Below are 14202 nucleotides of genomic sequence, written 5' to 3' on the forward strand. Positions count from 1 at the left end.
GTACATCTTTTTGCACTGTTTTTGAAGCTGTTCAATTGCTTGTCACTGTCCTATATCGAACATCCAAACAGTGAAATCGCGCTGAGTATTCAACAACTCTAATACTGAAATATGTCAAATATCCTATGAGGATTAAAAGTTATTAGCAGTTCGCATGGTTTCGATTTGTGCATAATACTCAGACAGCTATGTCTAAAGAATGTGCTTGTATTTCAGTCTTGTGAAGAAAAAAATATATATATCATGACAAATATATAAGCATACGATTTTGCTTTGAACCACTTAAAACATCACATCAAATCAACTGCTTTGATGGTACAGTATTTCATTTTCGCCTCACCTGCTGGCTCTCAAAGGTCCAGGTGCTGTCGGGTAAAGAAGCATCCAGGACACTGATCACCTCCTTAAAGTCTGTGGTGCTGCTGGGTTTAATCAGAGTGAAATCGCTGTACTCTGACATTGGAGACATACACGACCTGAAAGACTGACTCTGAGACAGCATGTCTCCTCCCAGGACCTCCACGTACTTTATAGGTCCATCAGTGTTGAGCTGAATCTGCAGGTTTCTGTTGGGGTTCTTGTAATCATCAGAGTCGGTCCGTCTCATGCAGCACGTACTGCTGCTCCTGCTGTTCCTGATGCATTTAACCGCTAAGATGAGGAAAGTGAGCAGAGACAGCACGGACACCGAGGCCAGAGAGAGAATCAAATAAAGGGTGATTCTCCCAGTTTTCTTGCTGGGCTCGGCCGCTTTATGTCGGAGGTCTGAGATGGGCTCATGGAGGCCGTCCTCCAGTATGATGGACACCGTGACTGTGGAGGACTGGATCGGTTCCCCGTCGTCCTTGATCTCTAAAAGGAGCCTCTGAGAGGAGTCGTCCTGCTCGGACACAGCGCGTTTAGTCCTCACCTCCCCTGTGTACAGACTGACAGTAAAGAGAGAGGCGTCTGTGGCCTCCGCCAGTCTGTAGGAGATCCAGGCGTTATGGCCCGAATCAGCGTCCACGGCTGTCACCTTGGTAACCAGGTGACCCGCTTTCGCGGAGCGAGGCATCCTCTGATGAGAGAGGGAGCCCATTGCAGCGGAGGAGGGGTAAATAACAGCGGGGGCATTGTCGTTCTGGTCCAGGATAAAAACATGGACAGTGGCGTTGCTGCTGAGAGACGGAGAGCCCTGATCCTTTGCCTGGACCTGAATCTGAAACACCTTCAGTTTCTCATAGTCAAACGAGTGCATGCTGTAGATGCTGCCGTTATCTGAGTTGATGTAAACATACGATGAGACAGAAACGTCCTGCACTTTAGAGTCCAGTATAGAGTAAGAGACCTTTGCGTTTTCACCAAAATCCAGGTCAGATGCTGATACTGAGTACAGGATAGAGCCTGGTACTCCATTCTCTTTTAAATACACATTATAGGTTTTCTGAGTGAATACGGGGGTGTTGTCATTAACGTCAGTGATAGTGACAGGTATGATTTTCTTACTGGACAGAGGGGGAGAGCCTGAATCAGTGGCTGTTATTTCTATATTATATTCCGAGACTTTTTCTCGGTCTAAAGGACCGCTGGTAACCAGTGCGTAATTATGGGAAAAAGAAGGTTTCAGGGCAAACTGAGAGGTTTTAGGGAGCTGTAATCTTACTTTACCATTATCACCAGAGTCAAGATCTCTTGCACTGATTAATGCCACTACTGTGCCATTTGGGGAGTCTTCTCGCACCGGCTTAGGATGAGAGGTGAGTATAATTTCTGGCGCGTTGTCATTGACGTCTATAACTTCCACATGAACAGTACAATGCCCCTCCATTCTCGGAGTGCCTTTATCTTTCGCACTTATGTCTAATTCATAATTTGCATTCGCTTCGAAATCTAACTTTCCTTTAAGAAATATGGTTCCAGATATATGATCGATAATGAAAATAGACATCATTGCATCTGATGTGTGTGCTCCAAACGAGTATTCAATCTCACCGTTTTGGCCATCATCCATGTCTGTCGCTTTTGTTTGTACTATTAACGCACCTTCTAAGGCATTTTCACTAACAGATACTTTATATGACGTTTTTTCGAAAGCGGGAACATTATCGTTATTGTCAAGGACACTAATAGTTATTTGTGCAGTCCCAGATCTTACCGGGCTTCCTCCATCCAGAGCTGTCAAAAGAAGCTTGTGAACAGCCTTCTTTTCTCTGTCTAAAACTTTTGCTAAAATCAATTCAGGGACCTTCCTTCCACCAGCAACCTCTTTCACTCTAATACTAAAACATTCGTCTTTACTAAGAGTATATGACTTCAGGGAATTACTGCCAACATCTGGATCTATTGCGCTTTCTAGTGGAAAATGAACCCCCACAACTGTCGATTCTGCAATTTCCAATGTAATTTCATTCGACGGAAATCTCGGTGCATTATCATTAATGTCTTGAATATCGACTTCAACTCGAAAAAGTTGTAGCGGGTCTTCAATTACAACCTGCAGAGGTAACACACAGCTGGTGCTTTGTCCACATAAAGCCTCTCTGTCTATTCTGTCATTCACCACCAGCTCGCCCTTCCCCGCATCCACGCTGAAATACTGCTCACCAGCCTCGGAGGCGACGTGCAGCTTACGGTCAAAAATTTCAGATAATGCCAAACCCAGATCTTTGGCAAGATTTCCTACCACAGATCCCCGTTTTAGCTCCTCTGTGATGCTGTAACGAGTTTGTCCGTCTATTGTACTCCACAAGAGAAAGAAATGATGCCACCAAAGAGCCAGCCATCTCCAGTCTCGGTATCCTATTCTCTTTGTCATCCTTGGTCCGTTATAAAACATTAATTCCAATTGACATAATGCACTGAAAAATTCGTAAATCCATCATCGCAGGTATGATTCCCATAGAACCATTCCCACATATTATTGAGGACACATATAAAACCGTAACATTATAAAATATGAGCGCATTACTACTTCGGTCCTCTGCCTCTCTTCATTGTAAGTGTTGGAGTACCGAGAATGAATGGGGGCAGGGACTAGATTGCTTTGTACAGTTCTGAATCCTATTGGTGCGCATCATCCACCTCTGTCATCCAATAAGAAGGAAACCGATCGACACTCTTCAAGTCACAGCATCTGTTCTCTCTCTCTGTGGATTCACTTTGATCACAGGCAGTAATCACGAATTACTGGACTTTACGCAATGTAAAGCAAACATGCGAAATGAATGAATGACTGAATGTAAGAATGAAAAAACAAAGCCAGTCTTATAAACTTAATATAAGAATAACATTTCCCCCCACAATAACCTAATTAATTAATCCCATAAAATAATTTAGAGAAAGACATTTATTTGATAGACATCCCATTTAACTGCCTTCTTTTTTTTCAAACAGAGCACGCATTCCTGTAAGAGTCGCTGTCCACCTTCATGGTGCTGAACTATTTGGAAGGGCCTTTGTGCACTGTTCCAGGTTTATTGAAAGACTTTAGCCACGAATAATAGATGGGAATAAAACATCACAGTGTGTCATTTAAATATGGAAATCTTAAAATACATTGTTATCTGCTCGCTTGCGTTTTGTTATCTATATTTGTGCTCTGAGCCTACATCTAACATTGCCAATAGATTGAAAAAAAAATATCACCGTTGCTTTTCTACTATTCCATTATCAATTAATCCAGTCAACGAAATTTAGTGGGAGATGTGTAATTAATGGGCATCCCATTTAACTGCATGTCTGTACTACATGTGCCACATGTAAAATGTATTTGTGTTTCAAACAGAGCATGCATTCCAATAAGCGTTGCTGTCCACCTTCATGGTGAGGAACAAGTTGGAAGAGCCTTTGTGCACTGTTTTGGGTTTATTAAAAGACTTTAACCACGAATATTATATTTGCATATTTAAAACACAGTGTGTCATTTCAATATGCAAATCTTAAAATAAATTGCTATCTGCCCGCATGCGATTTTATTATCTATATTCTGCTCAACAGAACTCATAGCCTACATCTAATGTTGCCAGTAGACTGAAAAAAAATCACCGTTGGTTTTCTAGAATACTTAGTACAGTCTATAAGTTTATAAGAAGCTCATTACTCATCAAAAACTTGCAAATAAAACATGACTCTTTTTTAAATTCAGTGATCTTTCAAATTTTTATTTATCACTTCTTTTAGTATTCTATGCTTACCTGCTGGCTCTCAAAGGTCCAGGTGCTGTCGGGCAAAGACGCATCCAGGACACTGATCACCTCCTTAAAGTCTGTGGTGCTGCTGGGTTTAATCAGAGTGAAATCGCTGTACTCTGACATTGGAGACATACAGGACCTGAAGGACTGACTCTGAGACAGCATGTCTCCTCCCAGGACCTCCACGTACTTTATAGGTCCATCAGTGTTGAGCTGAATCTGCAGGTTTCTGTTGGGGTTCTTGTAATCATCAGAGTCAGTCCGTCTCATGCAGCAAGTGGTGCTGCTCCTGTTGTTCCTGATGCATTTAACCGCTAAGATGAGGAAAGTGAGCAGAGACAGCACGGACACCGAGGCCAGAGAGAGAATCAAATAAAGGGTGATTCTCCCAGTTTTCTTGCTGGGCTCGGCCGCTTTATGTCGGAGGTCTGAGATGGGCTCATGGAGGCCGTCCTCCAGTATGATGGACACCGTGACTGTGGAGGACTGGATCGGTTCCCCGTCGTCCTTGATCTCTATAAGGAGCCTCTGAGAGGAGTCGTCCTGCTCGGACACAGCGCGTTTAGTCCTCACCTCCCCTGTGTACAGATTGACAGTGAAGAGAGAGGCGTCGGTGGCCTCTGCCAGTCTGTAGGAGATCCAGGCGTTATGGCCCGAGTCAGCGTCCACGGCCGTCACCTTGGTAACCAGGTGACCCGCTTTCGCGGAGCGAGGCATCCTCTGATGAGAGAGGGAGCCCATTGCAGCGGAGGAGGGGTAAATAACAGCGGGGGCATTGTCGTTCTGGTCCAGGATAAAAACATGGACAGTGGCGTTGCTGCTGATAGACGGAGAGCCCTGATCCTTTGCCTGAACCTGAATCTGAAACACCTTCAGTTTCTCATAGTCAAACGAGTGCATGCTGTAGATGCTGCCGTTATCTGAGTTAATGTAAACATACGATGAGACAGAAACGTCCTGCACTTTAGAGTCCAGTATAGAGTAAGAGACCTTTGCGTTTTCACCGGCATCAGGATCAGTTGCGGACACAGAGCACAAAATTTTCCCAGGAGGATGGTTTTCTTTTACATAAATGAGATAAGAGGGCTTGGAGAAAATTGGTGGGTTGTCATTTACATCTGACAATTCAACGAGTATTATTTTTTCACTTGTTAATGCGGGGTTTCCTGAGTCAGAAGCACTTATTTTAACTCTATATTGGGCGTTTTTTTCACGGTCAAGTCGCCCATTTGTCACTAATGAATAATGGTTAGAAACGGAAGGGTTTAACTTAAAGGGGGATTTGGGGGATAAGGTCAGTAAAACTTTGCCATTGTCACCAGAATCTGGGTCTTTTGCACTTATTAATGCAATAACTGTCCCGACTGCAGAGTCTTCTGGAACAGGCGATGTTAAAGATGTAACAATGATTTCAGGATTATTGTCGTTAATGTCAAGTATTTTAATTTCGATCCCACAGTGCCCATCCATCTGAGGATTTCCTTTGTCTTTGGCAGTAATATCAAATCTATGTAAAGAGTTTGTTTCATGGTCTAAATTTCCTCTAACAACTATAGTTCCAGTAGAAGATTCAATGGCAAATAACGATAAAATCAAATCCGATGTTTGTTCTGCAAAAAAATATTCGATTTCTCCATTTACTCCTTCGTCTGCATCCGTGGCCTTAACGTGCAGTATTTCAGTCCCGGGTGTTGCTTTCTCACTAACATTAGTCTCATACACTTGTTTTTCAAACTGGGGCGCATTATCATTGATGTCAAGTACTATAACTGTAATTTCAGATGTCCCTGAACGCACCGGATCTCCACCATCTACAGCGGTGAGGATGAGATTATGTACAGGCATCTTTTCTCGATCAAGAGGTTTTTCAAGCACTAATTCAGGGATCTTCCTTCCGTCCTTATGATTTTTAACAGTCAGTTTGAAATTGTCGTTTTTGCTTAGTATGTAAGAACGCACAGAATTAACGCCGACATCGGGATCCTGCGCACTTTCTAAAGGAAATCGCGCACCTGGATTTACCAGCTCTGCAATTTTTACCACCTTTTCTTTTGTAAGAAAACTAGGAGAATTATCATTGGTGTCCTGTATTTCAATTTCGACTCTGTGCAGCTGTAGAGGGTTATCAATAACTAGTTCCAGAGGCAATAAACACGATGGTTTTTGCCCACACATTTCCTCCCTATCTATTCTATCGGTGACCACCAGTTCTCCCTTCCCCAAGTCCACACTAAAATACTGCTTACCAGCTTCCGAGGTTAACCGCAATTTACGCCTATGCAGTTCAGACACAACCAAACCCAAATCTTTGGCTATATTTCCTACCACAGAGCCCTGTTTCAGTTCTTCTGGTATGCTGTAGCGAGTCTGTCCGTCTATTGTAGTCCACAAAAGAAAGAAATGATGCCACCACAAAAACACCTGCCATGTCGGTAATCTGTTCCACATCATTTCACGTTCAGTATATCCCATATCTTTTCACTCCAGTCCCAACTTTTCAACCGATTAAGTATAGAAGGTTTATAATCCAAGGTAGATGCGTCCTCAAACACAACAGTGAAAGTCATGCTTTGTGTCTGGATATGCATCCTCCCCCTCCAGTGCAGAACATTGTAACGGTTAAGAGGGTGATGCTACTCGGTGAGACGGAGTAGATCTCTTTGTACAGCTCTGGATTTCATTGGTGGGAGCAGTACAGCCATTTCCACCAATCATGGCATCACTGAACATCTTCAAAGGAGTGACGCAAAAGCAAGAGCCACAAAAAATAATCCAATTTCCCATTATTAAACACATTATCAAACATCGTTAGTTACTATGAATGAAATCATATATCCAGCATCTGCAGTCATCTTAAAAATGTTTTTTGGGGGCTATAAAAATAATTCTACATAATCCAGTGATTATATTTATATCTTTTTTATGCTATTATTGATAGCTGATAGATGAATATGTATAGCGTCATCGGAGGTACTCAGTGAGTGATCACTTCAAAATTATTAATATAATGATTTGCATTAATCCATTGATACATGTATCTTATTCTTGTTAATCACCTTGCCTGTATGTACCTGCCTGCATGCACTAGCCTTTGTGGCAGACAAGGCTCTTCGTTGCCTTCCTGTGGCCAGAGCAAGCCAGTGCAGCCTGCAGACAGTAACTCACGCCTCAGAGAAATAATTCTGACGGCAGCCAACGTAAAATACCCGTATGGAGGTCGGTAGAGCAAGTGCGAGGGGAGGGGAGCGTTGATGGCGTAGGAAGCCGCTCTCTCTCTCTCTGTCTCTCCACATGAACACAGCCTGATCCCCTCTCTCTCTCACACACTAATAGAGACCGAGCATCATGCTACACTCATACTACACTTAAAACTATTCACAAATAATTTTAGAGATTTTTATAGACATCCCTATCTATGTGCACCATCCCTTTACTGAAAATAGCCATTATGCGCTTAAAATACAACCCTCAATATTAAATATTGTACATAACACCGACATTAATTAATAAAAAACTGCAAACACATCAATTAAAAATACCTAAAGTGCGATACGAAAAACAAGAAAGATTAAAGCTGTAGTATTTGAAGTAGCCATGTTCTCTAATAAGAAGTGGGCGACAGAGGGAGATGTAGAGAGTCAGTGTGAGAGAGAAGGAGAAGGAGGGGGAGCTCTTTGGAGCTATTTTCAGCACCAGCAGTGTGGACAGCGCCACACAGGCGGCCAACTGCTGCTGCTGCATGCTGCTGAAGAGACAGCCAGCTTACAAGGCTCCCACTGAAGACGGGCCTGGAAAATAAAACCTCAGCCTACTCGATATTTTTTTTTAGTTGTACACAAAAATACGCAGGACTAGACTGCGTCACAAGCACAACCCATGAAATTTTACTGCTGTAAACACACATGTAGATAATGTGTGTTTACAGCACACATTAGCTACATGTGTGTGTGTGTTTTGGCTATCTGTTATTTGGCATTGATGTTATTTGATACTTGTCACTTGGTATCAATATTTTAAGTCATTTTACCCTGTAACTTGTATCTTTGTACAGCACGTTGGCTAACACTACGGTTGTAATAAAATGTGCTATATAAATAAATAAATGTAAACATAAACATAAAAGGTGATAGAACAGTAAAATAAAAAGCTTAAAAATGCATGGTTAGATGTTTATTTAAAAAAATATCTGGCCACATATAGTATTAAATGTTATATTAATATTATAGTATTTAGTCATGGGGCAAAACCAAGGCTCGGAGGCATAAGATAACTTAAAAATTCTGAAACCAGTTCTTGTTCAACAAAAGTTAAATTATTGTGGTTGGTATTTAGCTGCTAGTAAATTAAAGTTATTTAATTAAATCTGCAAGGATCAAGAAATTTATTAAAAGTGAAATTGTGATTTACACAACTGGAAGCAAAGTTCTGCAAATGAAATCACTCTTAAAAATACCCATATTCCATGTGTTCACTGTCCAGCACACAGTACACATTTAATGCTGATCAATGGATCAGTTTCTACATCACACACAGGATGGGAAGCTGGATACTCTCGTATATAGTCACTATATAAAATATGGAACTATTACCTCAGGTTTCATTAAATAATACCAGTGAAAGACTAATGACAGTAGTAGTATACCTACTACTATGAATCTACATTAACTAACTGTAGCTTAATGAAAGAACGTTCAAGTTTTCAATTCAATTTATTTTACGTTAGTTTCCAAAGTTTCTCCTTTCAGTTCACTGTTTCCTGATTTAAAATGTTAGATTTAAGCTTAGTTTTCAGTAGCTTCATTCTTACTTTTAGTCTTCTGAAGTATAATAATATAAAGGGTATTTAACAGAGGTGTGATTTAAGCTATTCAGAACAACTATTACAAATAAAATACAACACTTTTTGAAGGCAGTTGACTCACTGTCATGCAGATGTACAAAGTCTTAAAAAAGCACATGCACCTCTGACTGTAATGACAAATTTCAACAAAAACCAAAAACTTAACAAAAAGAAAAACACTGACATCTGCTTAGTTGTTTGTTAAGCAATAAAGATATAAAAGTTTTATTTCAGAAGTGTAGTTTTTATTTTTATTCGATAACTTAAATGTTTTTAATGCAAAGTTTTGTTTTTTTGTTTAGTTGGAGTTCACTATAATATTTCATTTTCAATAGTCGTTTCAGATATACATATATGAACATTTCAAATCACCAAACGTGAATAATATACATCTGTAGAATCTTCCAAGGCATTTCTCCTTATGTCAAAACATTATACTGTATGTTTTTATACTTATTGCAGAACTTCTCTATACTTAGAGTTGCAGACACATTCCATTAAAGCCCAGTATATTCAGGTTTCTGAGACCATTTTCTATTTTTTAATAATCACTCTTAAAACACCATTTTATTTTTATTTATCCTTTGTTAATCAGGATTACATTAACTAGATTTCTAATAAATGCAGAAATTTGCTGCTGAATTGTTTTTAATCATTCCATCAACTGCAGATTTGACAACAAAGAAGACTTGAACATGATTAATATTTAGAAATCAGGACTAAAATCCTTTACATGTTGTATTGATCAGTGCGTTATTCTGACATTTAGACATATGTCAGAATATTATTAATTCATGCCCCTCTGATAGTTCATGTGACCCCACATGAAAAAAATAATGCTTTTTAATGCATTAAGTCATGTAAATACCATTACTGTAAAGCAGCACCTTTAATTATTTGTAGGCAGGTGTTGTGACAACTTTATAGTCCTTTTGGCGGGAACAGTTTGTGACCCTGTGGCATATTTCTGTTACTTTGGACTCTCTTCTATATCAGAAGAGGGGCAAGCCTGCCTTCTATAAGGCAGGCTTGATAAAAGCCATACCTATCTGTGTAATGCAACATAAACAGGACACCTCATGGAATAAAATCCAATACACCCACTCCAGGCGCTGAATCAGCAGAACAGATTATTGATCTTTATTTTGATATCTCCTAACTAAGTTTGAGTGAATTTCTGGTAATAGAATACTGAAAACAAGCTAGTGATAATTGATCATTCTAAATAGACGGACATTGCCTACCATCATTAGTAGGTTATTGTCCTATTACTTGAGCTATACTTCATCATTTGGATTGCAATATCCTATTTAATCACTATGATGTAATGGTTTCTTATTTATATAGTGGTCGATGGTCCAGAGTATCAATCCAGTGACTAAAGTTCTTGGTAATGGACAGCATAATCCGTGCACCTTCATTCTGGCATGAGTTCTGTAGCAGCTGGTCTTCCCTGCTAATACATTCCTTAAACCAAATGAACTTGTTTGCAGTGAGAGGTACTGAGCTTACACAAATATCCTATTTAAATGTAAAACACTTTGAGGCCTTTAAAATCTATAACGGAGCTGACGGCTTACTAATCTACAGTGAGATCTTAAATTATGAGCGCATTAATGTAATGAAGTGTTTGCCCCCAGTCAACAATCAAATTATGTTTTATTGATAAGCTACTTAAGCGATAAACCAGTCACACCGTCACACGTGCTCAGATGTCACAAAAGCCACATCCATGGATGCCTGATTGAATCAGTGGAGGTAAATGTTTTGTGAGGTATGCAAAGAGATGTGTTGCTTGTAAAAACAAAAACAAACAAACAAAGAATGATTATCTGCTTATGTGGTGTTTGGACACTGCAGCAAAATAAGTTATTGTTCCATTTTGTGTTTAAAGTCTGATTTTTTTATGTGATTGAAAAGATGTGCCTGTGTGAGTGCATCAGTACTCTGTCCTGCTTGTTTAATCAGAAGAATTTGCACTGATGTAAGTCTTTGATGGCAATAGTGTACAAGAAGAATAAAAAATACTTCTTACCTTATTTGGTGAGTCATGATTTAACAGGATTGAGGTAGGAAACAGGAACAGCGCAGAGCAATGAGTGGAAAGAAAACATGAAAGAGAAAAACAAGAGAGACAAGATATCAGTTAGACTGGTGTCTTTATCCAGAGTCTGGCTGTGGGAAGAACGGTAACCAGCATACTTACCATTACAAAAACAACAACAACAACAACAAAAAAAAAACAGGGTGAAAAGATTGTGTGGTGAGTCATAAAGTACTAATTCTATAAACTGGGGTTATAATGATGTGACGTGAATAAGAGTGCAATAACCATTTATTCAGATACACTGTGTTATCTGCTCTGTGTGTGCACAAACTATTAAATTTCTACACGGGAGGTAATGATATGATTAAGTGCTCATCACAATGTACTGTACCAAACATCAAAAGACAGAAAAAAGAAAACAAATACAAAGCATGATACAAGTTTTCCTCATACCATCTTAAAAATGTATAAAAATAAGTGCCGTACTTTCAAACAGTATTAAACATTAAGGAGACTGTAACCTTAAATGATAAAAGACAGGAACAATTAAGTATCAATCTAATACTCAGAGTCTGAAGTATGTATTAATAAAAAGATCCAATGTGTGTATGAGAGTGAAGGAGAGAGAAGGGATATTTACAGATACAATCTTAAAGTATATCTATATTGTTAGTTTAACAAAAATCAAAACCAAAACAGATGATACTATTGTAAAAAACAGAAAATAAATCAGGTGATATAACATAAAAATAACCTCTGTTGGATATGTAATAACAGTAAACAGACCGTTGTCACAAGCAGTTTTAGCTAAAATATCCATTTTGATCAGTATTCATGAAACAATTTACAGGCAAAACAATCAGCTAACCTCTTTAAACAGAAGCACATACATGCTTTGATACTACTTTGAACAACCATTTTAGCCCAAATAGGAACACCAATGTGCTCATTACTGAGGGATAATAGGTCAAAGGAATCAAATCACACCACTGCACTGGTGGAAAAACTGCCACTACCCCCATAACAACAGCAGAGGGCCTCAAGGCGATGCCGAGCTAAATCCATGCCATATTAATGAGATTCTTTGCACTGTACCCCATGTTTGTCACATCTGACATGTGTGATGAGTATCTTAGTGGGGGAGCTCTGAGCTTCTAAGACAAAGCAAAGCATCAACTGCTTTTCATTACACTGGGATTATACATTAAACTGTACATTATATAACCTTGCCATTTAGGCATATGAACACATTTCAGGAAGTAATACATGATCAGTGTTGCTTAGAAACACAAAACATCTTAGCCAGTGCACAAAGAAATGACAAAAGGACACCAAAATGCTGTTGTTCCTTTTAAAAAGCCATACAAAAAATTAAATAGAAATCAGGTCATTCAGTGGGTCATTCAAAGTTGAATTACAGTCATCAGAGACAACATTTTGCTGAAACGGGTTGTGAGAAAACACACAGGGTAGCACAGATTAGAAAAAATATCACAAACAGCCATGACAGCCCTCTCTCCCTCCCCTTTCTCCATCATTAGCCACCCAAGGTCTGAGGATGCTGCACCTATTTTCCCATAACAGGGGTGTTTCCTTTCCTCATTCTAGCCACAAATCCAAAGAGCCAATAAGTACCAGAGGGTACATCTGCTGCTGAACCCCTGTGGCATCATAAAAAATGGTACAGTCCTGCCCGTGAGTCAGCTTGTTGCTATGGTAACACATCCCACCTCCTTTGCTTGCATCCCACCCTGCTTCCTGCAGCCTAACAGGGATGGCAAAAAAAGGAGCTAGAAAAAAAACAATATGGAGGATGAATAGCCAGCAGAAGAGGAGATGGGAAATGATGCTCTCACACACGTGCACATTCACACTCATAACATGTTCAGATAAAGCAGACATTTATAGACTGCTGGGTACAAACAAATCCCTTGGCAATTGGCAGAAAAGTGGGACAAAAGAGATTTTTCTTCTTGTCACAAACATAGCAGCCAAACGCACAGATGAAAAGACACCCAATGGTTTGTTATTCCTTTTTATAGACTGGACAAAATGTCCTACATTGAGCAATCTTCCTCTCCCTTTCTCTGTGTGTCTTTTTTTCCTCTCTCTGCAGCAGAGTGGTGCAGCTGGAGAGGGGGAGGGGAGGGATGCAGAAAATGAGATCAGGAGGAAAATGAAAGAGTGCTGTAGACAGAATAACTGATAAAGAGTGGCGTCCAGCTACAATTTCACACCACTTTAACTTAAGTTGCAAATTAAATTAGGATGGTTAAAAGAAATATATGTACACTTTATGTGTGCTTGCTTTTTAATATATTTTTTTCTCAAATTTCTTAGCCATATACTGCAAATTTTAAAGGTGTATACTTCCACAAAGCAATAAATGAACTCTCCCACAGGGACAGAGCACATTGGGTTTGAGAGCATTATTTTTGAGAGATATGTAGCTTTTATCTTTTCCCTGTTAGTATCATGTTCAATATATTACACTGTCTGCCCAAAGGATATTATGACATACTTATAAGTCCCCAATAACTCAGCTAACTGGCCAATACTGTAAAAGAAATACAACAGGGGACTTAAATATATACATCCTCATCTTCAAAGACAACACACAATGTGTTGATAGCCCCCAGAGGCATAAACATGAGCACACAGCTGCTCACCAGACAGCCTGGCAAGGAAGTCAGGACACTTAGAAACAGCTTAGATCTGTGGGAACCAAGAGCTTCTGCATGTGATTAAAGTTTTGTGGCCAGTAAGAAGTTTATCAAAGTAATAACCAAGGGTTTGTGTAGGTTTGAAGGTTCTAAAATGGCTGATGGCAGCTTCAAGGGAGGGTTCTTAAAAAGGAGAAAGATAAAAGAACATACGGATTTAGTAAATGGTATAAAACTAGTTGAATGATTTAAGTGGTTGCAAAGACATTTCTGTGAGCTTTGACCCCTAAGGAGACAAAAGAATTTATGGCACTCAGTAAAAAATGCCACCAGCATAAACAGGAAAGACATAATGGAGTAAAGACAGTTAAAAACAGGTAAAGCAGACACAGATGTAGGCATATAATAATGGCAGACTGCTTCCAGAGGGTATGTGGGTTAACACAATTAACCTCATGGTTTGAGATTTTTGATCTTGGATTT

The 14202-nt window shown here is 39.5% G+C and overlaps 3 protein-coding genes across 40 annotated transcripts in view; all 3 read right to left on the reverse strand.

The window, feature by feature from the left end:
* Positions 1-14202, reverse strand: part of LOC134644348 (protocadherin gamma-C5-like) — a 306637-nt gene that overhangs the window by 43565 nt on the left and 248870 nt on the right. The gene's annotated exons all lie outside the window — the stretch shown is intronic.
* Positions 326-2968, reverse strand: LOC134636725 (protocadherin gamma-C5-like). The gene has a single exon (XM_063486849.1). It carries the CDS (start codon positions 2813-2815, stop codon positions 326-328), a length of 2490 nt encoding a protein of 829 aa, XP_063342919.1. The 5' UTR covers positions 2816-2968.
* On the reverse strand, positions 4155-6797 carry LOC134636735 (protocadherin gamma-C5-like). The gene has a single exon (XM_063486860.1). The coding sequence runs from the start codon at positions 6639-6641 to the stop codon at positions 4155-4157; it is 2487 nt and encodes an 828-aa protein (XP_063342930.1). The 5' UTR covers positions 6642-6797.

This window comes from Pelmatolapia mariae, linkage group LG2 (genome assembly GCF_036321145.2).
Source record: "Pelmatolapia mariae isolate MD_Pm_ZW linkage group LG2, Pm_UMD_F_2, whole genome shotgun sequence".
Lineage (NCBI taxonomy): Eukaryota > Metazoa > Chordata > Actinopteri > Cichliformes > Cichlidae > Pelmatolapia > Pelmatolapia mariae.